This window comes from Podarcis filfolensis, assembly GCF_964270895.1.
Source record: "Podarcis filfolensis genome assembly, chromosome: 12".
Taxonomy (NCBI): domain Eukaryota; kingdom Metazoa; phylum Chordata; class Lepidosauria; order Squamata; family Lacertidae; genus Podarcis; species Podarcis filfolensis.
Genome location: NC_139614.1, coordinates 2,721,901 through 2,747,956, shown reverse-complemented (window position 1 = coordinate 2,747,956; position 26,056 = coordinate 2,721,901). Strand labels below are relative to the sequence as shown.

At 43.2% G+C, this 26,056-nt stretch overlaps 1 protein-coding gene across 12 annotated transcripts in view; it reads right to left on the bottom strand.

The window, feature by feature from the left end:
* The window catches only part of TPK1 (thiamin pyrophosphokinase 1), a 269,979-nt gene that overhangs the window by 146,205 nt on the left and 97,718 nt on the right, over window positions 1-26,056 (bottom strand). For all 12 annotated transcript variants that reach the window (XR_014540138.1, XR_014540139.1, XR_014540140.1 and 9 more), the window contains one exon: window positions 793-865. Coding sequence is in view for 7 of the 12 variants with exons in the window: in XM_083578286.1 (XP_083434412.1) it covers window positions 793-865 (73 nt within the window). In the remaining 5 variants the exon portion in view is untranslated. The remainder of the gene's footprint in view (window positions 1-792; window positions 866-26,056) is intronic.

The following is a 26,056-nucleotide window of genomic DNA, read 5'->3' as shown; positions in this document are numbered from 1 at the left end:
ACCGGTAGGACAGGGTGGGGGGCACAGGAAGGAAACAAGGTGGGAAGGGGGCCACGGTCGCAAAAAGGTTGGGAAACATTGCTTCAAGGGATGCTGGTCTGTCATTTGCAGTATGCTCACTGAGGAACGCTTGACCAGCGACAGGACTAGCTCAAGACATTTTGCTGCCTGAGGCGAAGGACAAGATGGTGCCCTCCCCTGGGGCACATATAGAAGCCAACAGGACTAGTAGTTGAATCTTATTCCAATACTGGTGAAAAGGCAGGCTCACATAGGGGCCACATGGCACTCATAGCTCTGGTCACTCCCAACACCTCAGCATCCTTCACTTGAGGCAGATGCCTAACTTTGCCTCATCGTAGGGCCGGCCCTGACTAGGGATGCTTCAGGAATTTGATACTGTGAATTCTAACACAAACTGATCTGCTCTGAGCTTCTTATTTCCCAAACATTCCAACACAGTTCTTGGATCAAAAAAAGGCCTATCAATATATGTTTTGAAGCATGTGTTTCGAGAGAAAATACAAATTTAAGATGTGAATTTTTGTAAGGTTGTTTTTTTTTTAAGTTCACAGATTAAGGAAAAGGATAGAATGGTGTTATGGATCACAAGAAAGTGATATATATCAGAAATACACTGATTTGCTTCTGCCTGAGACCCAGTAACCCAGGGTTCCTTATTTAGAACAGTTTGCTATAGGGAGAAGCATTTCCCAAGCGTGCCAGGCGATAGAGCAGCAAAATGAGTGTTAAAGATGATTTCTAGGAAATTTTAATTTTAAAAAAACTTACCTTGACTGTATAATACTCCTTTACTTCAGGCATAATAGAATCAAAGTCCCCACTGATGTAATCAGGCAAAAAGCTGAGAAAGAAGTAATACTTAGTTAGATATTTTTTATTAACCTTCTCACACTATATTTCTTGAATTTAAAAAAGAGAGCGTTCGGGGGGGGGGATGCAAGACTGAAACAGTGGTGTCCTTTTCCAAAGTTAACATCAATAAAATGGATTGAAATTTCCAATCTTCCCGTCTAAGAAACTAATGTCTTGGACTACAATAATTTGTGGTTAGTGGGCTGAGATCAGCCCGACTGATGCACAGATATGTAACATTTATCCTTGAAGATACTAAATGAGTGAAAATTATAGCAGGTATCACAATTCATTTCACAACTTTGGTACTTCTTCTGCTACAAAGTCACTCAGAATCTTATTAATGGGCTGATTTTCCGTCTCTTTTATAATTCATAGCATCCAGGCATGTTTGTGTATTCATCAGCAATGGTTAGGGAAAGAAAGAATCCATCCAGTTATAGGAGACAGCTCTCCTATAATTCTACCATGGATGAGCAGCATAGTCTGCAGAGATTATTCTCCATGCTGGGTTTCCAGGGTTGCAAGAAACTAGATAAGAGTCTCCCCACATATGTATAGCACAGGAAGCATCACTGATTACATGAATATGAAAATCTAGAGTAGTATATTCCTATTTTCTCCCACCCCACACTGTGTACTTGCAGAAAGGTAGTTTTGCAACACGTTTTGGAAAATATTATTTTGTTGCCATGGAACATTTGGAATTGAAGTTGAATGTGTATTCTGGTGAATGTTAACCTGCAGTGACTTACATTTCTGCTCACAGAAAGGCTTACAGCTACCTAGAGATTGAAAGGCAGCAGTTATCCTGGAGACTGAAATGTAATGTATGAGCCCTTAATGCACTGCTGCCAAGTCCAGAAGCTGTGCCATGCTCAGCAAACAAAGTATGGCTCTGCCTGTCTCAGTGGCTCCCACTGCATGACACCCAACCTCAATCTCAGAGCCTGTTCTTGTAACACCAGGCCAGGGGCATTAAATCTGAACCTCACATTATTTTAATTCATTTTCACTTTTAATCTGTAAACCACCTTTCTATATTGCTATTCACAAGGTGAACAACAAAATATACAACAAATATCACACATCTTAGAACAATCCAATCCAAAAAAGTCATAATAAAAATATGACTTTAAAATAAACATCTTATACCAAATAAAGTAATAGTCAATAATTGATTAGAATATAATAGGGCATACTAAAATTACCTCTCAGAATAGCAAGTGAACTGAAATCCACTCTCAGCAATTACAATAAGGAATTAATAAACCAAACTATAATCAATAAAAATAACAGCAAGTCACAATACATAAAATTAGGGCTGCCATATGTCCAAAATTTCCCAGACATAGCTGGGATTCGGCCTTCGGAAACAGTGTCTGGGTGGAAATCTCTGGAATGTCAGGGGAAATGTTTTTTTTTAAGTGTCTCCAAACCAATGGCTGTTCATTAGCGCCAGGTGCGGAGAACACTTGTCCAGCCCTCGCCACTGGCGCTGCCAGGTGGGGGCTCACAGGTAGGTCGGGGGCAGAGGGTGCTCTTCACCCTCCCACCTCCCCAGCCCCTGCTACCAGCGGGTGAGCACTGGTGCGCCGAGCAGAGGAGTGGAGGGTGAAGAGACCCTCTGCACTCCTCAGCCCCTGCTGCTAATGGAAAAGAGCTCGCATGCAGGGTGGGGCATGGCCCATGTGCCCTCCCACCCTACGCCAGTGCTCCAAACCACCTTAATCTTTTCCCCTCCTTTTCGGAAATATAAAATGGGAAGAAGTGTGGAACTTCCTGCTTTAAACCAGGCAAGTCTTATTCTTCACGTCACTTCTTCAGAAGAGGGACTGCAAAGCCAGCCTGACTTGCTCATTCCCCTGGAGAACTTTCCATGCAGAAGACACAGACCTTTGGCTGGGCTGGAATTTTAAGCTGGGAATATATGTTTCAATGCACAGTAGCTGACCAGGGGTGGGGAACCTATGGCCCTCTCTGGGTGTTAAGACTACAACATAAGCATTGTAGTTTGTTCTTTTTAGCATTTTGTTGGCTTTTCCAGGCAACTAACACCATAATTTCAGGACAGGAAACTGGCATAAATATTCTATGGCAAGACAAAACTTCCTAGCAAAGTGTGCCCTTTTATTATTAAGTTCTGAAACTCCAAAAAACAGGATTTCAACATTGCTGTTAATGCTAAAGTAAGGTTTAAGATTAAGATCATCAAAATGCCCCATGTAGTAAGGAAATGCAAAAGTGAGCAATTCAGTAATTGCTCAGGGCTTTTTTTTGGCACCTTAATTGTCCCAATTATGCCTTGATTCTTCACTTAATGACGTATCTTTTCCATTAAGCTTTTCTTGCCATTGAATGTGATTCCAGATCTGACTGGAACATTGAAAAAGTAACAGACAGGATACTGTGGGGCTCCTATCATAGCTTTCAAAAGCAAGCATCATAAACATCTACAGTTCCCTTAAAAATCCTGAATAGCCCTATGCAACTGCTGATCATCCATGAGCCAACAGTTATTAAGGTTTATTTATGTTTCATTCTGTTGAAAGGGAATAATTTGTGTGCTCCCTTCCTAGCTACACAGTCTTTTATATATTAGTCATTCAAATAATATGCTATGTGTTTGAGCACTTTATTTGGTTTTCGTTTTCTTAATGACTCTCTGGACAAGAACTATTCAGAACAAGGAAAGGTTGAGTTACTATACGTTTTATTATGAACTATTTTAACTTTAAGCGCATCCCCTCCACATAACTAGAACATATACCTATTACGCCAGTCCAACACCAATGCCAGTCTCTAGAGTCAGTGACAGCCACTCAAACCTCAGGCAACGCCTCTGAAAGGGTATGAAAAGTTCCAGTGTGGCTATGGCTGGAAGACTGAAAATAGTCTGCACATCTGCAGTTAATGGTGTGCGGATCTGTGGAACCTGGCCTTTGAGATGTCAGGAGTGGAGTGAAACCTTACAGGTATTATGTTACTCTGCTTCTACTTCTTTCTTGATGCCAGTAATAAGTACCCCTAAAAGTTAACAAAGCATCATGTTTGGGACTCATAAAGCCTATAAGCAAACAAAATCCTTCTTCAAGACCTGTGGGCATTTTATTCTGTTTTAAACCTTCAATGCCACATCTCCTGAATACATGTCATCTTTGCAGTAAACAACACCATAACTGTGCTGCTGGGGTATTTAATTTACTTTAATCACCTCACTTGGTATTCTAGATCAGCTTATAAATTTTATGTATGCTGCCATGGCTTGTACAATCTATTTTCCTCCCAATTAGCAGTTACAATGATCCATGGCACAGTCTATAGAAAGTATCACGGAATACTGCAGTGAGTATGCGGAAACAGTTGAAAGCATGTGGCAAGTATTATGTACTTGATTCTGCATGACTCTGTTTCCTTGGCGTGGCAACTGCGCTTACAGTCAGAAAACTGTGATAGTCACAGTACTGTTACTGTGCACATACAGTCGGTGCAGGGTGGTGGATAGAATCATAGAATTATAAAGTTGGAAGGGACCACAAGGGTCATCTAGTCCAACCCCCTGCAATGCAGGAATCTTTTTCCCAACAGGCTTGAACCAAGCTTCAAATCCTTGCTCACTGGGTGATTTTGGACAAGTAACTATCTCTCAGCATTGCCTACCCTGCAGGGATGTTGGGAGAATAAAATCAGAGTAAAGCCATGCATGATGCCCAGAGCTCCTTGGAGGAAGGACAGTATATAAATGCAACAAACAAACAAACAAACAAACAAAGAAATCTGGATTACAGCCAATGGACACAGGCCAAACTCCCACTTCTAGAAGTCCTGCTTTATGACTTCCCTTTTGTTGTGTATTGAGTCAAAGGATTTTATATCTGTATTGGTTTCCTCCAAAAGGCAGGACTGTGATTGCCTGATATTGTTCCCTCCAAAATGTATCCTTTCTAGCTAGTTCCCTGTCCCTATAAATGTAGCTCTCCCCTCCTCAGTTCTCAGTCTTGTTTGCTGTAATAAAGAAGCGTTACTATAGAACTGTCTCCAGCATATTATGTCAAAAGAGCTGAAATCACAAACCCCACGTCACAACAACTGGCGACGAAGGTGGGATCCGGAATGCTGAGGAGCGGTTAAACGCAGCCCTGCCTCAGAGTCCGGATTGTAGCTAAGAACAAGACTCAGAGGCCGGCTGAGAAGACGACCCTGCCCACAGGACAATGGAGAGTCCAAGGGTATTGGAGCCCTTCCAGCCATCAGAGCCCCACACGTGGGAAGACTACGTTGAACGCTTCGAGTTCTTCGCAGTGGCTCAAGGGATCACCAATGCCAGCAAAAGAAGGGCCACATTCCTGAGCTACTGTGGGCCTGAGACCTTCAAGCTGGCCAAGGCATTGCTTGCTCCAGCGAAGCTAAGTGAGACACCTCTCAAAGATATTCTTGCCTGCCTGACAAGCCATTTGGCGCCTACTGAGACCAAGATGGCCCGGCGGTTGGAGTTTCATAAGAGGCAGCAGCGTGCTGGGGAGTCTGTATCTGCATTCCTAGCTGAACTGCGGAAGCTCGCTCAGCACTGCGACTTCCAATGTCTGGAAGAGACTCTCCTGGATCGGTTTATCGGTGGTCTGAGCAGCAAGAAAGCCAGAAGACGCATCGTGGCTAAAGAAGAGGTTACCCTTGCTTCAGCCTTGAAGGAGGCCGCTGCCACGGAGAATTATGAAAGAGAGGAGCTTGATGCCAGTCGCAAGGCCCCTAAGATAGAAGTTGCGCATGCCATGGACGAGCTAGAGGCTACTCCGAGCCAAAGCCCAGTCCGTGGGGTCGAGTCAGTGCGTCAGGCCTGCACAGTGCACAAAGATCACCGAGGCAGGTGCCCTGGTTGTGGCGGAAACCATGAGCGGAAGAGTTGTCGTTTCCGGGATGCTATGTGCCGGACGTGCGGGAAGACAGGTCACATCGCCAGGGTCTGTAGATCGGCGGCGCTGGGAGCGACAGGAGCAACTAGACTGGAGCATCGCAGACCGTCCACGGCAAACCATGTTCTAAAGGACTGCCACTACGTAACGGAGATCAACGGGAGGGTCGTGCAGTTTCCAGCGCAAGGCAAGGCAAGGCACACGTCAAGGTGAAGATTGAGGGTCAGCTGTGCGACATGGAGGTGGACTCCGGATCTGGATTCACTATCGTGTCGGACCAGACCGCGAGGACATTCTTCCCCAGGGGTAAGTTGCCCCCTCTGGAGCCCTTCCCGGCAACCTTGCAGTCATACTCAGCAGGCCGCATCCATGTCATGGGAATGTGTGCCGTGAGAGTACAGTTCCGGGACAAACAGGCGGTACTCAAACTGGTGATTGCGAAGGGCAGTCGCCCCAGTCTCCTGGGCACTGACTGGTTCCCCGCCCTGGGACTGAGTATATCAGGGCTTAATTCAATCCAAACCTGCCCTGAGATGAGCGAGGCATTATGCAAAGAATTTGCCGGTCTCTTTAATGGAAAACTGGGTTGTTATAAAGGGCCCCCAGTTGACTTCGAATTGGACCCTGGGGTGGCCCCAATCCGACTCAAACCAAGGCGAGTGCCATTTGCACTGCAACCCAAGATCGAAGCAGAGCTGGATAAATTGGTCAAGCAGGGAGTTCTCTCACCCGTGGACTCTGCTAAGTGGGAGACTCCAATTGTCACGCCCCTTAAAGCAAATGGGGAAGTCAGGATCTGTGCAGATTACAAATGTACTATCAATAAGGCACTCAGGGGAAACTCATACCCCATTCCAGTCGTATCACATCTGTTGGCTAAACTGGCTGGGGGCAAGGTGTTCGCCAAAATTGACCTGGCACAAGCTTACCAACAGCTGCCAGTAACCCCACAATCAGCGGAAGCACAGACTATTGTCACACATAAAGGGGCGTTCAGAGTTAACAGATTACAATTTGGAGTTTGTGTGGCCCCAGGGATTTTTCAAGGGCTCATGGAACGCCTGTTAAGAGGTCTGCCGGGGGTCTTGCCATTTTTTGATGACGTTTTGATTGCTGGAAAAGACCCACAGGAACTGGTTGCGCGTGTCCGTGCAGTGTTGCTCAAGTTCAAGGAGGTGGGGTTGCAACTGAAAAAGGAAAAATGCAGTTTTGGGGTGCCAACCGTGGATTTCTTGGGGTTTAAAATTGATGCATCAGGCATCCACCCCACAGATGCTAAGATTAAGGCCATCATCGAGGCACCACGACCACAGAACAAGACGCAGTTGCAGTCATTCCTGGGACTTTTATCATTCGTTCTTACCCCACAAAGCTTCGGTAGCTGAACCATTACATCGACTGTTGCAGAAAAAGAATGTGTGGCGATGGGGGCAGGGGCAGCAGAAGGCTTTTGACTCCTTGCGAGGAATGCTGAGTAGCAGGAGCGTCCTTGCTCATTACGATGAGTCGAAGCCGCTGGTCCTGGCATGTGATGCCTCTCAATACGGCCTGGGGGCGGTGCTGAGTCATAGGGAACCGGATGGGTCGGAAAAGCCCATCTCTTTCTATTCCCGTACGTTGTCGCCCACGGAGCGCAACTATGCTCAAATTGACAAAGAGGCGCTTGCAATTGTGGCAGGAATCAAAAAGTTCCATGATTATGTGTATGGTCGCCATTTCTCCATTGAAACGGACCACAAACCACTGTTAGGGTTGTTCAACCCGAACAAACAAACGCCACAAATTCTCTCCCCCAGAATGTTGCGTTGGTCTATATTCCTGAACGGGTTCCAGTACACCTTGACCCATGTGCCGGGGAAACGGTTGTGCCACGCTGATGCGCTGAGTCGATTGCCTCTTCCTGGCGGGAGTAATGTGGATCCTGCTCCAGCGGCGCACATAATGATGCTGGAAACACTTCCGGGGGCTCCTGTAACGGCTACTGATATAGCTGAGAAAACGAGGAAAGATGCTGTTCTCTCCCGTGTGCTCACTTGGGTGGGGAGGGGGTGGCCAGGTGGTCCGCATGAAGACAAATTCAGGCCTTATGTGACAAGGCAGCACGAGTTGTCCATGCATAAGGGTTGTCTCCTGTGGGGAGATAGGGTGATCATCCCAGCACCACTGAGAAACAGGGTTCTTGAGACGCTTCACATGGGACACCCGGGAATGGTCAGGATGAAGTCGCTAGCCCGATGTTATGTGTGGTGGCCTGGAATGGACCAGAACATAGAACAATGGGTACGAACATGCAAGGCATGCCAAGAGGTGCGGCCAGAAGTGGCCAGAGCACCAGTTCACTGGTGGGAGCAGTCCAGATCTCCCTGGAGCCGGCTGCACTTAGATTTTGCTGGGCCATTCCAGGGGAAGGTCTTTTTGGTTATTGTCGATGCATATTCCAAATGGTTAGAAGTGGCGATGGTCCCTAGCATGGCATCAGCTGCCGTAATCAAGGTGTTGAGGCAGCTGTTTGCAACCCACGGGTTACCTGAGACCATTGTATCAGATAATGGGGCAGCTTTTGTATCCCAAGAATTCAGGGCATTCTTGGCTGATAACTTCATAAGAGGGGTCACATCCGCGCCCTTTCACCCATCCTCCAATGGGCAGGCTGAGCGCATGGTAAGAACAGCCAAAGAATCCATTGCGCGCTTAATGGAGGGTAACTGGTCAGCTCGCATCGCGCGAATGTTATTTTTGCAGCATGCGACGCCGTGTACTGCGACGGGCAAGTCGCCAGCTGAGCTGCTCTTGGGTAGAAGACTGGTAACGGTGCTGGATTATGTCCACCCCGATAAAATGCCAAACCGTAATTCAAGAGAAACCCCCCAGGCTGAGGCTGACACAAAAAGGTATCTCGCCCCTGAAGATCTGGTCTGGGTGAGGAACTATTCACGAGGTCTGCGGTGGGTGGCTGGTGTGGTCACCCGGACTAGTGGACCAGTGTCCTACTATGTGACCTTGGAAAATGGGCAAGTTTGGAAGAGACATATAGATCAGCTGAGGCGCCGGGCGCTCAGCAGGGAGGGGTCAGATAATTCATCCCTGGCTAACGACGCAGAGCTGCAAGACCAGAGTGAAAATGGCCCAGAGGTGCAGTCACCAGGGGCTTCAGCAAATGAACCAGGGTCTGCTAGTCCTCAGGATGACGAGCTACAGGTAGGGGACCCTGCGATGTCTGAGTCTCCATCTGTTCCTGACGAAACCCCTATAGCACCCCCCTGTGTCCAGCATATTATGTCAAAAGAGCTGAAATCACAAACCCCACGTCACAACACCTTTCACATTTAATGCTTATAATGGAAGGGTACTGTAATGGGTAAGGACGTGGGTGGTTCTAAACCACAGAGTCTAGGGCTTGGCAATCAGAAAGTCGGCGGTTCAAATTCCCACGATGGGGTGAGCTCCCGTTGCTCAGTCCCTGCTCCTGCCAACCTAGCAGTTCGAAAGCATGTCAAAGTGCAGGTAGATAAATACAGTAGGTACCGCTCTGGCGGGAAGGTAAACAGCGTTTCCATGTGCTGCTGTGGTTCACCAGAAGCAGCTTAGTCATGCTGACCACATGACCCGGAAGCTATACGCCAGCTCCCTCGGCCAGTAAAGCGAGATGAGCGCAGCAACCCCAGAGTCGTCCGCGACTGGACTTAACGATCTGGGGTGCCTTTACCTTTACTGTATTGGGTAAATGTCAGTTTCCACTCCTGATTAAATCAATGACAAGACGAGGCATGCAACTATGTATAACCAGGTATAAGTCTAGTGAAGGTTCCCCAAAAGCCAGGAAATCACTGCTTCACCTTGGCAGCAGGCTGTGCTACATGACTGTCAAGGTTCCTTCCAATTCTGTGTGGACAGTGTTGGTTGCTAGTTGCTAGTTGCATGCTTCCAACATGGAATGATAGCTTCAGTTGTACATATGTATATTCCAGTGAATGTCTAATCTGGGACTTTGGTCCAATGCTCTGCCGCTGACAGCCATTCAACTCCAAGAAAGTGATGAAGCTGCAATTTACCACAGGACAGCATAGCATACCACATCAATATTCCTTAAATAGTGCATTTGTTAGGCATGGGGGAGCTTGGCAGAGGTAATTTATTAGCATTTTGCAGCTTGAGTGAACATGGGAAGCCCTTAACACAACATGTTAAACTGAAAGGTTTTTTGATCATTTAATTTTATTATTTTGTTTAATCACTCATGTATCTGCAGCAGTGACCAAAGGAGGAATGACCACTGGGAGGAGCGCAGAGAGAAGGGTCACCGTGGTGCATCTGCAACAGCACAACTGGATGCCTTCATCCACCCCAGCGGCAATAAAACATGTCTCTCCCACATTGGTTTCTACAGCCATAGAAGGCACTGTAACTCTTCAATGGTTTGGCTTTCCCTACCCACCCCCAAAGTGCGCTCCTCCATTGTCTCCCAAGACAGGTGGATGCCAGCCAGGAACCAAACACTCCTGTCAGTACAAAAACTGTAGTGGGGTTACCAAACGGTTAAGTATGTTTTAATCCCATGCTTTTAACTGATGAGTTAATCATTCCAAACACACCCTGGAATAAATACCATGCTATCAAATATATAGATGCCATTTTGTGGTTCCTTAATGAAGGTAACAGTTGACTAAGTAACAGACATCTCATTTATTTTTTGGAAGGTCATCTTTAAATGCACATAACCAATCAAGAGATGCAGAAAGATGATTTATTTTTTCAATCGTTACAGTCTTTCACAGTGGGTATTTTTTAAGTTCACTTCTGCAAAAATATCAATCACTTAATCACACTGATTACCTAAATTAATTGTTATAGCTGAAGCCAAATTCTAAAAGAATAGTCATGTTAAATGAGGCTATCTGTGCTTTTGAGGATTTTGAGCAAAGGTTCACAATCAGATTGGACTCAGTTCCACTTGGCACGAATAGAGGTGAAGATTGGTTAAATCACTGCCACCCATCATAATGACATGCAAGGGGTTGGTCTACCTGGACCAATCTACATTTAGGGACCTGTCCACACCCAGTGATGGAATGTCATCTCTTGGGCTCCTGGCATCTGTTTATTACAGTTCCCTGACCATAAATCACTTTATGGACATTTGTACAAAATCCCTTGTCTTCATTGTCCACATAATGGTTGGTGAAAATAGACTCTTCTCTATGAAGCAATATATTTCTTACATTTTTTAGAGGCCCCAAATCTTGTTGTTTTATGTCCAGCTAAGAGACCACCTGCTAATCTGACAGATAAGTTCTGTAAGCAGCAGCAGCCTTGAGTCTGACAATCCGAATTCCACCGTGAACGAGACTAAAAAACCCTTCATGGTAGGTTTTAACCTTGCACTTTTGTGATTAGCTACATTCATTGACGTGCTACCTCAGACTGAACGCGGGTGGCGCTGTGGTTCGAATCCCCGGGACGGGACGGGACGAGCTCCTGTTGCTCGTTCCCTGCTCCTGCCAACCTAGCAGTTCGAAAGCATGTCAAAGTGCAAGTAGATAAATAGGTATTACAACACTGTGCACTTGACTGACTCTGCCATACTAGGCAATATCTTTGGCCCTCCAGAAGGGCTATTTCTAAGAGGCGGGAGAGATAGCATTAGAAGATGAGAAGGGGAAGGTAAAATATTATGTTTGAGGACCTTCTAATATAGATAATCTGTTGGAGTGCCCTTGTGCTCTCCTCTTCCCCAGGAGCAGCAGTAAGGAAAAGTCTTTCTCAATGCAGAGATAAAGGTCATTGTGATGCCAGCAGCCATTACATCAATCATTTCTTGTTCTTTCCCCTAACTCCAAGATAAACCAGGCTGCAGATTTCAAACATCCACTTGGTGGGCATGTCATAAGCAGTCAAATAACTAATTCAATTTGACATTCGACTTTTAAGGTCAAATATGCTAAATTATGAATATAGGCCCAGGCAGTGAACTGTGAGTGGCTTTAATCCCCACTCAACCACAAAGCTCATAAGGTGACATTGGACCAGCTACTATCTTTCACCAATCCCACAGGCCTGTTGTGAGGATAAAATGGATGACCCTGATGTACAGTGCTGTTAAGGAACAAGCAAATGAACAAACACAGACAACTGTAATGTTATGAGAACAGTTTTAAATCTGTTCATTAAAAAATATTCACTGGTCTACTGAAATGCTTTGAATACTTGATTTCAGTTATATAGGCAAAGAGACCCCTGACTGTTAGGTCCAGTTGTGACCGACTCTGGGGTTGCGGCGCTCATCTCACTTTACTGGCTGAGGGAGCCGGCGTTTGTCCACAGACAACTTCCGGGTCATGTGGTCAGCATGACTAAGCCGCTTCTGGCGAACCAGAGTAGTGCACGGAGGCACCGTTTACTTTCCTGCCAGAGTACCTATTTATCTACTTGCACTTTGACGTGCTTTCAAACTGCTAGATTGGCAGGAGCTGGGACCGAGCAACGGGAGCTCACCCCGTTACGGGGATTCGAACCGCCGGCCTTCCGATCGGCAAGCCCTAGGCTCTGTGGTTTAGACAGATTTCATTTTAATTAGTTAAGGCTCTCCACTCAAGCTTAGTTCAGCATGCTAGATTCTAATTAAAATGCAAACTTTACACTTGCTTAATGAAAACTGCTACTTCCACTAACTTAAGTAACACTTAACCTTGTTCTTAGAGATAAGGATGGGCTTAACTCACTTGCTGACTGAGAATTATTTAAATAACCTTATCAAGGTTTTCTGAACTATGCTATTATGCTGCAGCAAAGGTCCATTGATCCAAGTCTTGAATCACCACTTCTTCATGAATACAGTGATAACTGTCACTCTATTGTCTCTTTAGTACTGTACATCAATATGCATCAGTTCTGCTAAAGAGAATATAAATGCTGACTTACTAGGAAAAACTTATATTTGGAAGTACTTGTTCAAAAGGTCCTATTGGGTCAATTCTGACCTACAACAAGCAGGAGACAATGGCTATATCTACACCTTTCAACAGTCATTAGGTTCCCCAAAGCATTTTGGGAATTTAACTGTGGTAGATTGAAGGGTTGAAAAGATGGCCCCAGCAACCCCTCCCTCTTGAAGTGCATAACTCAATTTCCAAGGATCACTGAGAAGAAGGGATGGTTATTAATAGGTAAATGTTTATATTGCTCTATGCAAAGCAGTGCACAACAATAAAAAACAATAAAACTACATGAGAAATATTATGCAGTAGGTAAAGAAAAAAATAACAAAAATAGTGCAAGAGTCTGCCTTTTTCTCAATGATACATTAGAACTAGATTTAGAAAGTATACCTATTTCATTTGGGCAAGTTTGTTACTGGAGATGTGCAAGTAGGATATTTTTTTTGGATGCTTGGATGCTGGAAAAAACCATCTACAGTGGTACCTCGGGTTACAGACGCTTCAGGTTACAGACTCCACTAACCCAGAAATATAACCTCGGGTTAAGAACTTTGCTTCAGGATAAGAACAGAAATTGTGTTCCAGTGGCGCGGTGGCAGCAGGAGGCAATACTGCTCCTTTCTCGCAGGGAGAACCACTCTTGTATCATATTTTCGATTTTGCGAGATTACAAATGTTTCCAAAAAACTAGGATATTATTATTTTCCACTAGTAATATAGCATTGAGTTAGCTACATTCACAAAATGGGAATATATAGGTTATACATGAAGGAATTTATTTAGTGTGTTGGCATTTTCCAAAGTAGAATAGAGTAGCTCACTCCTGCACATCTGTTAGCAGGTTGTACTTTCTGCTCAAATCCTGTCTTGCAGTTCATTATTAACTGGTGACCCAAGTTTCTGTGATGTTGTATCAAGATTAAGAAAATATCACAGTATAGCTTGGTCAATTCAAAGCCTCTGCTGGAATTTCTTGCCTTGGGATGGAGTAAGCAGAAATCACCGAGGAGCTGGTATGCAGTATTAGCTTGCTTGACAAATGTGAATATTGACTACTACATCAACTTTTATTCTTACGTCTACTGATACTGCTCTAGTCAAAGAAACTACCAGCACATAGGAACCAATTCCTAGGGGCTGAGGGATCTTCGCCCCCCCCTAATTATTTGAGTGAGGTGCCCCCCAAGTTGATAGCCATTCAGCCTGTGCGCACTGCGTCATGTGATCAATCATGCAGGGCATGGCTTACCTGCCCCCCCCATATTTTATTCAAGTTGGCACCTCTGTAGCAGCATGTTGGGAAAATCCCCAAAATGGTTTGATTTTTTTAAGGTTTTGAGTATACAATTTCATGTTGTTGGTTTTTTGTTTTTGTTTTTTTTAAAAAATATATGAGAGACTGCTCCTCATGTTCCAGTAATATTATGTAAAGCAAAGATGTCTAGCAAATCCCAAGAAGCTTATCAAGACCTTTAGGAGTTCACCCATATGGTTTTAAACCCTACCATAAAAGCTTCAGGGCCAGGTTAAAGGGCTGACACATCAATGATTGGTAGATCTGAAATTTGACACCCAGGATGCCAGTGCACAGTACAGTTTTTGTTTTTATTTTATTTACTTAATCCATTTGCTCGTCTCAGTATCAACCTCTGCTATTTAACCCTGCTTCCTGGCCGGCAGAAATTGCCACTGTGTCTGCCATGGTTCATATATTTGGGTTAGGAGGGCTGAAGTAACTGAGCTATGCGCTGCTAACTTTCACCGTGAACTGGACCATCTATAGTAGCGCTTGACTGTATAAAGGCCTGGCCTAAGGAGTGTGACGGACAGCAGAGCCAGGCCAGAGTCTGGCGATGCAGTGCCCCTGAAATGCCACCAGAGGGCTGGAGCCTCTATCTGATTGGCTAGCCACGGAAGGGGGAGGAGCATCATTTGGGGGGGGGAGAATAAAAGGGGCAGTTTCTGAGGGAGAGTTAGATAGGGGTGGATGTGAGAAGAGATAGGGCTAAGGTTCAGTTGGAGAAATAGGGAGTAGGATAGGATTTGACTGAGGGAGAACTGGTTCTGGGTGAAGTTAAATATCAACACTGAGGAGACTATCCATAGCGAGAGTACAGAGCCTCACAGCTTGGATAGGGAGGCCATCTTGAGGGTCTGGGGGGAAATATACAGAGAGAACAGGAGTGTCCTGGGAGGGTTGGGACTGAACTGGGAGAGGTAGAACCTGTGGGAATCCAGGCTCCCTGGGTCTCCATCTAGCCAGGAGGGGAGAGTCCTTCTAGGTGAGGGTGTCCCCTGGATCTGTTATTCCTTTGGGAATACCTCAGGAGTGGTAACTGAGGAAAAGTGCCCCTCACTCATGAACCAAGGTATTAGTCTGTGAAGGAAGCTGTGTTGTATTAAAAGGATTTAACTGAAGAACCTGTCATATAACTAAGTAACAGAAACAGAAGTATAACAACTGATTTTGTGTAAAGAGAGGTTAAGAGAAGCTGTGACTGTACACTGTGTCTAAGCCTGAGACATCTTATAGTTAATTAAAGTAAATAAGTTAACTTCTACCCGAAAGACCGCATTTCCTGACTCACTTTGTTTCATAACTTTCTTTTTGTTTAATAAACTTTTCTTGTTTATCATTTTCTTCCTGAGACTCTAATTACTAAGTTTTCCCTCACACAAGTCCCACACTAGACATCCCGTGGTAAATTTGTAAAACTTTGTATTAACTGGTGTACAGTGAGGTGTGTGCACTATATTTAATAGGGGGCAGTTAGTGGGGTAAGTCTACGCATTATTAATTGGTGATAAGTGGTTGGATACACTACAAGGAGATTCTCCATCTTTAGAAAGAAAAGAAGAAGAAGAGGGTAGAAAGAACCAGGCATTCATGCAGAAAGCTTGGTTTACAATGAAGGCTTTCTATGTCCATAAGTAAATAAATAAATAAATAAAAAAGTAAATAAATAAATAAAAACCCTCCCCCTGCTGTAGGCTGGAGCTCATTTTAAAAAGAAATGCGAAGATACTAAAGATATTAAAGAATAGTGCCCCATGTAAAACCAAATGCACCAATCAACCCTGCAAACTGAGTGATCCACTCTAAGGCCTACTATGTGATGGTGCATGTAAAACTGTCATTAATGCTATCTATTTTAAAGCAAATGCTTAAAATTAACCCAAGGACTTAATTTTTACCAGTGAAAAAGCTTAAACTCCTATTTAATGGAAGATCTCTGTGCTATGAACGCAAATGTTTCACATACTGTATGCTAAAGGAGATCTCAAGCAGACCAACAGCTCCAGACAGAATGAAATATGTTTGTTGTCTGGGCACTAGGCAGTGAACCAAATCAGATCTGATTTACACCCTTGATTTGGGAAAACGAAAACCCACATTAGATTAACATTTTTTCCCCCTTTGCTAAGCTTGTGTGCCCGATGAATTCTCTAAATACTGAAATATTAAATCCCAAAGCATCAGAGACTGTGAAGTCAATACTCTGGAAGTTCTTAAAATGAGCCGTGAATAAGATGCTATAATTTCATGTGATATTTTTTTTTTAATAAAGGTAAAATCGCAAGACATCCTTCCTATATGTGCCTGCATTAAGTAGCACGCTCCACTGTGATTTGGAATGAGGTGCTACCCAGCTTGAGAGCCATGGCAATTTTGATGAAAGTTCTCTTAAATATGTCAGGAATGTTATTAAAGTTCCTTGAACTCCTCCAGAGATGCATTATGATTTTATATATGTATGGCAGAGTGCTGACCACTCAATCCCCTTTCTGTCAGAAGCAAGTTGAGAAAGAATAAAAATTACTCTGGACACCCAGGGGTAATTTTATAATAGAATAGGTAATAAAATAATAAATTTGTAGGTGTTTTCAGCTTTCCCGTTTGGTACTGTGTCACACACCACATTTGTACCGGGCTCCTTGCTCATTACTATTTAATCACCACATAATATCTTTCTTTCAGACTTAATTAACCTTTCCAAAAGAAATTCTGACCTTGGGGCCTTTCTGCAGATTTGCAAAGCCATTGGGAATATTAGCAATATTGTTCCATGGGGAAATTTTGCCTCAGATTTAATGAAATGTAGAAGTGTGTAATGAGACACACGCTGCTGCTTAATAAACAAGGTTTAAAGCATGTAGCATACAAGCCAAATTAACAGTAACAGTTCAGTTCCAAGCACATTCACTGGAAATAAGGTCTCGTTCATTTCTAATGGAAATCATTTCCAAGTACGCATGCATAAGGCTGGAATTGGCGTAAGAGACCTTTTCAAAGGCACAGGAATGCTCTTAGCATTCATGCGCATGGGTAAAGTAATAAGGTATGCAGATGTATTTACTACTCTTTGCAAAAGAGAGATATGGATCTGCAAACAGCTTTTATACCCATTTGTGTCAGGCTCCCATCCCTTCTACTAATGCTGTGATTTTGTACTTTTTTATGTTTTGTCTTTAATTGCTGGTTGGCTGCAATTAACATCTGACTGATTCATATGGGGAAAGAAAAGCAGTGTTTGGAAACAACATTTGACTGAGGGAAACTCCAGTGAGTTCCTGTGCCTGAGAAACCCACAAGATTCTAATAGTCTTCATATAGACTCTTATACAAGCCCTTTCTGCCCGCCCTCCATGATGGACATTTTGCTATTCTATAATAAAAGAGCCATCTAATGGTACAATGGTGTCTAGTTAGTACTGCTGAGCCAGGGACGTAGGTGGCGTTGTGATCTAAACCACTGAGCCTCTTGGGCTTGCCGATCAGGTCAGCGGTTCGAATCCCTGCGATGGGGTGAGCTCTGTCCCAGCTTCTGCCAACCCAGCAGTTTGAAAGCACACCATTGCAAGTAGAGAAATAGTTACCGCTGTGACGGGAAGGTAAACAGCGTTTCCATGTGCTCTGCTTTCTGTCATGATGTTCTGTTGCGCTAGAAGCAGTTTAGTCATGCTGCCCACATAACCCAGAAAGCTGTCTGTGGACAAACGCTGGCTCCCTCGGCCTGAAAGTGAGATGAGCGCCGCAACCCCAGAGTCGCCTTTGACTGGACTTAACTATCCAGGGGTCCTTTACCACCTCCAGCTAAGACTTAGTTTCTGTATCAAATTTCCAGAACAGAAAGTTCTTAGAAACTATATTTCCCATAGTGCACACTATGAAAGCTTTACTGAATACATGCATAAAAGTTTGCAGCTTAATGTAACAATAAATATACAGGCATAAGGACCAATTCCTTTACCTGGAAAAATCTGTGGGAAGGAAGCGTCACTTTTTATTGAGCTCTTATTTACCAATTTCAGTGTACAACCTTGGTGAGAGATAAAAGTGTCATTTATTCGTTCTAGAGGTTATTTTCAGCAAGGGAATTGCAATATACAACATTTAAAAATGAATAAACCAAAGGAGAGGGAATATATAAAATTGAAATAACAAAATCAGATTAAAAACAAATATTTGCAAAAGGCTTAAAGATAAATTAATTTGTATCTGAATGTGCAAGATGCTGACTTTATTAACAATATATTTAACAGATTTCAAAGCAGATTCTCAAAATGAGGTTATGTGTTTCAATGTAGATTCTTTAAGGTAGAACTAAAATGCTTTTGCTTCTTGCAAAAAGCTGTGCACAGCTGGGAGAGGAAAAATGGCTGAGGAGAATGGATACATATATACATATATGCAAATGCGCGCACACACATAACCACACACATACCGTATTTTTCGCCCCATAGGACGCACCTAGTTTTTTTGGGGGGGGGAATAAAGATTTTTTTTTATTTCCCCCCCAGGTGCGGGGCTGGGGCGGGGGAAGCCCGAGCCCCCAGAACAGGCTGCTATCCTGCAAGCTAGTGTAGAGCTGCGCGAAGCCTGAAGCTTGGGGCGTGCTGAGCTCAGCCCAATCCATCATGGAATTGCCCTCCAACAGCAAAAAGGTGTCTGTGTGGTGGTGGGGGGGGAGAGGCTGGGCAGCTGAGCAAGGAAATTCAGCAACTGAACTCAACAGGGATCTGTTAAGCCAGTAACAGCCTAGAGGCAACAGAGAGACTTGTATCTTCCCTGTCAGCTTCTCCCCTTCCTGGCCACCCGATGGGCCATGTTTCATCCCAAGCAACAGACCCTCCTGGCAGCAGAACAGGCACTCCTGCAGAGATCCCGGGTTTTCCACTGTCCTGCTTTAGGTGGCGCATGGGCACAGCAGCTGAGAGTTAGCAGGATCAGTCCCAGAATCAGTGTGTTATAGCAGTCCAAAGTCTAAACACAGGGGCAAGGTCAGAAAACAGCCCAAGGTCCAAATACAGGGTGAGGGGGACCAGCTGGGTGGCAGGGGAGCTGATGTAAAAATGCCATGCTAGGGCCATGGGCCCGGAACTGAATGTTTTTAAACCTGAGTCTTCAGAAACCCACCCAGAACATTGTTACAAGGCACAAGTGTTGCTTGCAGGTGTAGTCTATTCACGAGAAGCAGTTTTGCTCACGAGTATTCTTTTACTCCTGAGGAGTTCCTTGTTCCTCAGGCTGGTGGCTGACTTAGCCTACACCTTCAGCCTGGATCTTTGCTGCTTTGGGCTCAGTGTTGGCCCCTGGCCTACCTCACAACCACTGGACACAGGGTGCTTCAAGTCATCCTCTAAAGAGGATGCCTCCAGTTTGGACATGACACCGACCAGGTCTGCTGCCCACCTTCACTCCGCTGGGGATCAAGGCAGGTGATAACAGTCATAAGATGCCAGGCTCATCCAGTTCTGCAGCTGCACTGGGGTTCTCCCCAGATTCTGGGTCAGGCGGGATCCTGACAGGAATACATATTAGGATGTGCATCCTGATATAGATAGGATGTGTTTTTGAGTGTGCAATCTTCTGAAAGCAACAAAGTTCAGAAAAGACAGCATTTGTGCTGGAATGTACAACTGGATGTGAATCTAATTTAGGTGTGCAGTTCATGTTATTATTATTTATTAAATTTATATACCACGCTTTATCTGAAGATCTTAGGACAGTTCACAAGATAAAAATAAAGAATAAAAGCACAATTTAATAGTTAAAACAAAAACAAAACATAATCCCCCTCCCACAAACACACTTTAAAGACCAAAGAATATTAATCAGCCAAAGCCTAGTTGAAGAGGAATGCTTTGCCTGGGGCCTAAAGATGTATAATGAAGGCGGCATTCCACAAACAGGGGGCTGCTGCAGAAAAGGCTCTTTCTTGTGTTGCTGCCCTCCAGGCCTCTTGTGGAAGAGGACACGAAGAAGGGCCTGACATGGTAAATGCAGAGTCCAGGTCAGTTTATATGGGGAGATATTGTGGCCCCAAGCTGTTTAAGGGTTTATAGGTCAAAACCAGCACTTGGGCCTGGAAGCTAATTGGCAGTCTGTGCAGTTTGGCCAGGATTGGTGTAATCAGGGCTTTTTTTCAGCCAGAACTGAGTTCCGGCACCACTGTAGCATTATAGCACATCGGCACATCGCTCGGGGCTGTGGGCCAAAGGCGGCGGGCACGGCACTCTGTGTTTAGTGATGGCAGCTGTGGGTGGCACAGCACTTTATGTTGTGCGGCAGAGGCTGTGAGCAGCACGGCGACTGGCGCGGTGCGGCAGAGGGCAGTGGCATAAGAAGGTTTTTAGGGGCTATCTCCCCCCCAAATGCTCAACAACTTTGGGTGGGTGCTCCCCTAAGAAAAGGTCAACAAGTTCCAGCACCTCTTTTTCTAGGAAAAAAAAGCCCTGGGTATAATATGCTCAAACCATCTTGCCCCAGTGATCAAGCTAGCCGCTGAATTCTGCGCTGGCTGAAGTTTCTGAACCGTCTTCAGAGGAAGCCCCACATACAACATGTTCCAGTATTCTAACCTAGAGGTCACCAGAGCATAGACAACACTATAACTAATAACATGCAAGACTTATTTTCCTCAACTATTCTCTCTCTCAACACCCCCCCACCCACTTTCTAACATTTTTGGTTTAGGTTTCGTTTTGTTATGAACATTCTTTATGGAATATTATTACTATAATCAACAGTGCCTCTGAGTAAACTCAGCTGTTTGATCTATCCTTCAGAATTTATATATGTGCTATGTGGTCTGGAAGGGGGGGAACCCTACAAGACTTTGGATCTTCCACCAGTCCTAAAATAAATCGGACATAACTGTTAGCTCTTTGGTTCAGGGCAGCTGATGACTACCAGACTGGAAATAGATAATTTTTGGCTTAAAGGTAAAGGTAAAGGTACCCCTGCCTGTATGGGCCAGTCTTGCCAGACTCTAGGGTTGTGCGCTCATCTCACTCTAGAGGCTGGGAGCCAGCACTGTCCGCAGACACTTCCAGGTCACGTGGCCAGCGTGACAAGCTGCATCTGGCGAGCCAGTGCAGCACACGGAACGCCGTTTACCTTCCCGCTGGTAAGCGGTACCTATTTATCTACTTGCACCCGGGGGTGCTTTCGAACTGCTAGGTTGGCAGGTGCTGGGACCGAGCAACGGGAGCTCACCCCGCCGCGGGGATTCGAACCGCCGAGCATGCGATCGGCAAGTTCTAGGCACTGAAGTTTTACCCACAGCGAATGCATTCTTCTGGATTGCTTGTTATATTGCCTTTTAATATCAAGAATCCCACAGTAAATTCTTAGCAAATGTACCTTCCATCTTACCTTCCATAATTTCTTCAAAAATTTATTTCATTTTGAATCTGCATATGTCTAATATGCTCACACAGCTTAACAATTTTGTTGACCTACTGCCTTTAATAAATGTCACTTGATGCCAAGCACTAACCTTTGCTTAAGTCTGCAGTTTTTAAGCTCAATGATTTGGCAGACATTGGTATTTTTAATGAATACAACTCACTTTGAAGTTACATAAGTTGTTAAGAAGCTATACCTAATAAAAAGCCAAGAAAAATAGTATCAGATTCTAAAAATTGCTAGCACTTGAAATAAACACTTGAAATTTCATAATATTTAGTAAAGGGAAACCACATATTCAGAAAACAGCGGGGTGATCCCACTTTCATTTTAATTGATCATTGTGATGAACTGGAAAGTGTTGGAAGGCCTGAAACGGATCTCTGGAAGTGCACAGATTGTAATCTCTGGAGTTCAGTAGAAGCCACTGAGATAAGAGTCTGTCCCATCTGCAAAACCTTGCTCCTTTATGTGCACAGTCCTGCCCGGGGTTCAGCTACTTCATCATCTAAGGGTGCTTTTCCAGCACCCTTTAAAACATTAGCAGATCATACATACATAAAGCAGAAAACCTATTAGCCAACTCATCAACATGATGTGGCAAATAATTTCTTGCTTTGGCAACTGATAGGCATCTGATTGGCCAGAATGGAGCAGAGTACTGTGCGTTATCTTATTCAGCATCTACAATTGTCTTTACCTGTTTGACTGTGCACCACCATGAACTTTGGAAAGGGAGCATAAAACTGTAAAAAGAAAAACATCCCACTAATGCATGTTACTGCCAATAATAAAATACATTCTGGGCTTAATGAACATTTATTCAAACATTTATCCGGAAGAAGGTCAGGGTGATTCAGTAAGGGAGCTTCATAGATGGGTTTCAAACACCAGGACTCCTGCCTTTTAAAGTTATAATAAGGCTCTTTTTAGAAGACACAGAAAGGAGAATTATGTGACAGTAATTGCATTTCTCACAGCCTTCAGCTTTCACATCCTCCATTTTATAACCAGGAAATCTACAATCAATAACACTGTGCAGTATGTTTCTATTTACCCCACTTACTCTTCTACAGTCAAGAGGGAGTGATAATAAACTACGTAGAAGTAGGAAGCAAATCATGAGCAGAAAGTTACTTGTTCCCATAAGCAAGGCCATAACAACTGGGTGCTCTTAGTTCTGGTCAAAGAGAAGATTTCCAGCAACAGAAGCCCCGGGCAAGAGTGACCGAAAACAGAAATTTTACCTCTGTCAGTTTTTGGTCAAGAGCTTTCCCCATGGATGACCTAGTAAGTGGGAAGCAGCACAAACCTATACAGGACTACTCACCATTATATATCAATGCTCTGTAATACTAAACAGAATGTTTAATATTATGCCTCTGCTCATGAGGAGTTATCTGTGTGTGCTCCAAAGCTGCTGTACCCACACAGTTAATTAGTAGTAAATCAAAATGTATTTCTGCTCCAAAACATTAGGTAATTGTTGGAGAAGGAGGATTTTTCCAGTAAAGCAAGGGGATATTGGCCTGGAGTCAAGAGGGAAGAGTTGCAGCTTCCTAGTTGTGAGCATCACTTCGCCTTCCAAAAGAAACAGTGGGTACTATTTAATAAATAGTATGTGGATTTTTGCCTGCTTCAAAAATATCGAAGTAACAGGTCTCTGAATTGGGGGAGAAAATTAAAGAAGAGGAGATTAAGCTGAGGTTTTTCCCCCATCTTCTTTCTTTCTTTCAAAAAATCTAATTAATTTGTCAGTGCTCTCTGAGAAGACAAGACTTTAATAAAACTGTATTGAGAAATGAGAGTGAAGGGGAACATGTTAAAAAAGTAAATTAATAATCTTTTCAGCAGGCTTAGTTTCCTTAAAGGCAAATAACAAAATCTAGCTGGATTTGTTGTACAAAAATGGAACTTTGATGATATAATATAATCCCAAGGTAAGAATGCTTAAAGGGCCAAATCTATGAAGAGTGAATAATTCTATTCACTTGCGATACAACCATCTAGTTTTTCTTGAATTACCTATTTACATTTATGAGAACTCATTTAACATATAATTACATTTTTTCCATAGGAGCGGTATTTGTATAGTGTGCATTAATGAGTTTTAAAATAATTATGTTTATTCCATAAGAGTGGTATTTGTATAGTGTGCATTAAAGTTTGAAAATAAAATGAGCTATCTAAAACATTATTTCCCAGTTGATTCTGTCTGCAGAATGCATTATGTTTGTCCCAAAGAAGTGCTGACTACCAGAAGAAAATCCAGATACAGGAAAGCAGGTTGTCTCTGTGGCCAGGAAAATGCACAGGGGCTGAGGGCCAAAGGGTTCACAGCACATCATGCACTTCTGGCTCACTTATATGACACACGTGTCAAAGTTAAATTGTATCATAAGAGCCCCAAACCTCACCTTTGTGTCTGCTGCTAACCTCACCATGTTATATCATTATGTCAGGACATGAGGAACTCTCTCACCCCGTCAAAACAAAGCTAAGGGCTCTTCCCCCCACCCCCACCACATTTTTTTAAATCCAGAATTTAAGGGCTCAGAAAGCAAAGACGGTTTGCAGAAAGAAAGAAAAATGAGAGCTTCATTAATGTGTAACTGAAATTTTGGATCCCCTCCAAACCAATGTCTTTTTTTAAAAAAATAATATTTATTAAGGGTTTAAAGGTTACAGAAAAAAGAAGAAGAAATGAAATATTACACAAAACAAATGAATACCTTACAATACATAAAGAAAAAACCAAAAACAATACAGCAAAACAAGAAAAAAACCCGAAAAACAATTAAAAGCACATCCAATATTTCCATATCTTTATCTTTCATTTACTTGTTTCATCGACCTCCTCACACCTCCCTTTTTTGTATTCTAATTCAATTAGCTATTTCAGCAAATCCTTTCCATCTTTCTCAATTTTTATTCTATAATTTATCTTAACACAATCTAACCTTAAATTTTCCACTTTGGCCCATTAACAATCTAATTTTACTTAATTCTTTATAACATTTCTGCTAAAGCCATATAACTTCATTCCAGCATCCTTCTAACATTCATTAATTTTGCAATATTTCTGTAAGTAAACTTTAAATTTTTTCCAATCTTCTTCCACCGACTCTTCTCCCTGGTCTCGGATTCTGCCAGTCATTTCCGCCAGTTCCATGTAGTCCATCAATTTCATCTGCCATTCTTCCCAGGTGGGTAGATCTTGTGTCTTCCAATGCTTTGCAATAAGTATTCTTGCTGCTGTTGTAGCATACATAAAGAAAGTTCTATCCTTCTTTGGCACCAATTGGCCAACCATGCCCAGGAGAAAGGCCTCTGGTTTCTTCAAGAAGGTATATTTAAATACCTTTTTCATTTCATTATAAATCATCTCCCAGAAAGTCTTAATCCTTGGGCATGTCCACCAAAGGTGAAGGAATGTACCTTCAATCTCATTACATTTCCAGCATTTATTGTCGGGCAGATGGTAGATTTTTGCAAGCTTGACTGGCGTTATGTACCACCTGTATATCAATCTCATTAGATTCTCTTTTAAGGCATTACATGCCGTAAACTTCATTCCTGTGGTCCATAACTGTTCCCAGTCAGCCATCATAATGTTGTGATCAACATCTTGTACCCATTTAATCATAGCAGATTTCACCGTTTCATCCTGAGTATTCCATTTCAACAGCAAGTTATACATTCTTGACAAGTTCTTAACTTTAGGATCTAACAATTCAGTTTCCAATTTTGATTTTTCCACCTGGAAGCCAAGTTTTTTGTCCAAATTATATGCCTCCATTATTTGATAATAATGGAGCCAGTCTCGCACTCTATTTTTTAGTTTTTCAAAACTCTGCAGTTTTAATGTGTCTCCCTCTTGTTCCAGAATTTCCCAATACTTCGGCCATTTGGCCTCCATACTGAGTTTTTTCTGAGCCTTTGCTTCCATTGGTGACAACCATCTTGGGGTTTTATTTTCTAGCAAGTCCTTATATCTTATCCAGACATTAAACAGTGCTTTTCTGACAATATGGTTTTTAAATGCTTTATGTGCTTTGACCTTATCATACCACAGATATGCATGCCAACCAAATACATTGTTAAAACCTTCCAAGTCCAACACATCTGTATTTTCAAGAAGTAGCCATTCTCTCAGCCAGCAAAAGGCGGCTGATTCATAATAAAGTTTAAGGGCTGGCAGGGCAAATCCACCTCTTTCTTTAGCATCCGTTAATATCTTAAATTTTATTCGAGGCTTCTTGCCCTGCCAGACAAATCTAGAAATGTCTCTCTGCCACTTCTTGAAACAGTCCATTTTGTCCAAAATTTGCAATGTTTGAAACAAAAACAGCATCCTTGGCAATACGTTCATTTTTATCACCGCAATTCGGCCTAACAATGATAACTTCAAATTTGACCATATTTCTAAGTCCTTTTTCACTTCAGTCCAACATTTTTCATAGTTGTCCTTAAATAAATTCACATTCTTAGCAGTCATATTAACCCCTAAATATTTCACTTTCTTAACCAGTGTTAATCCTGTCTCCTTCTGAAACTTATCTCTCTCAATCACAGTTAAATTTTTCTCTAAGACCTTAGTTTTCATCTTGTTCAACTTAAAGCCTGCTACCTGGCCAAATTCT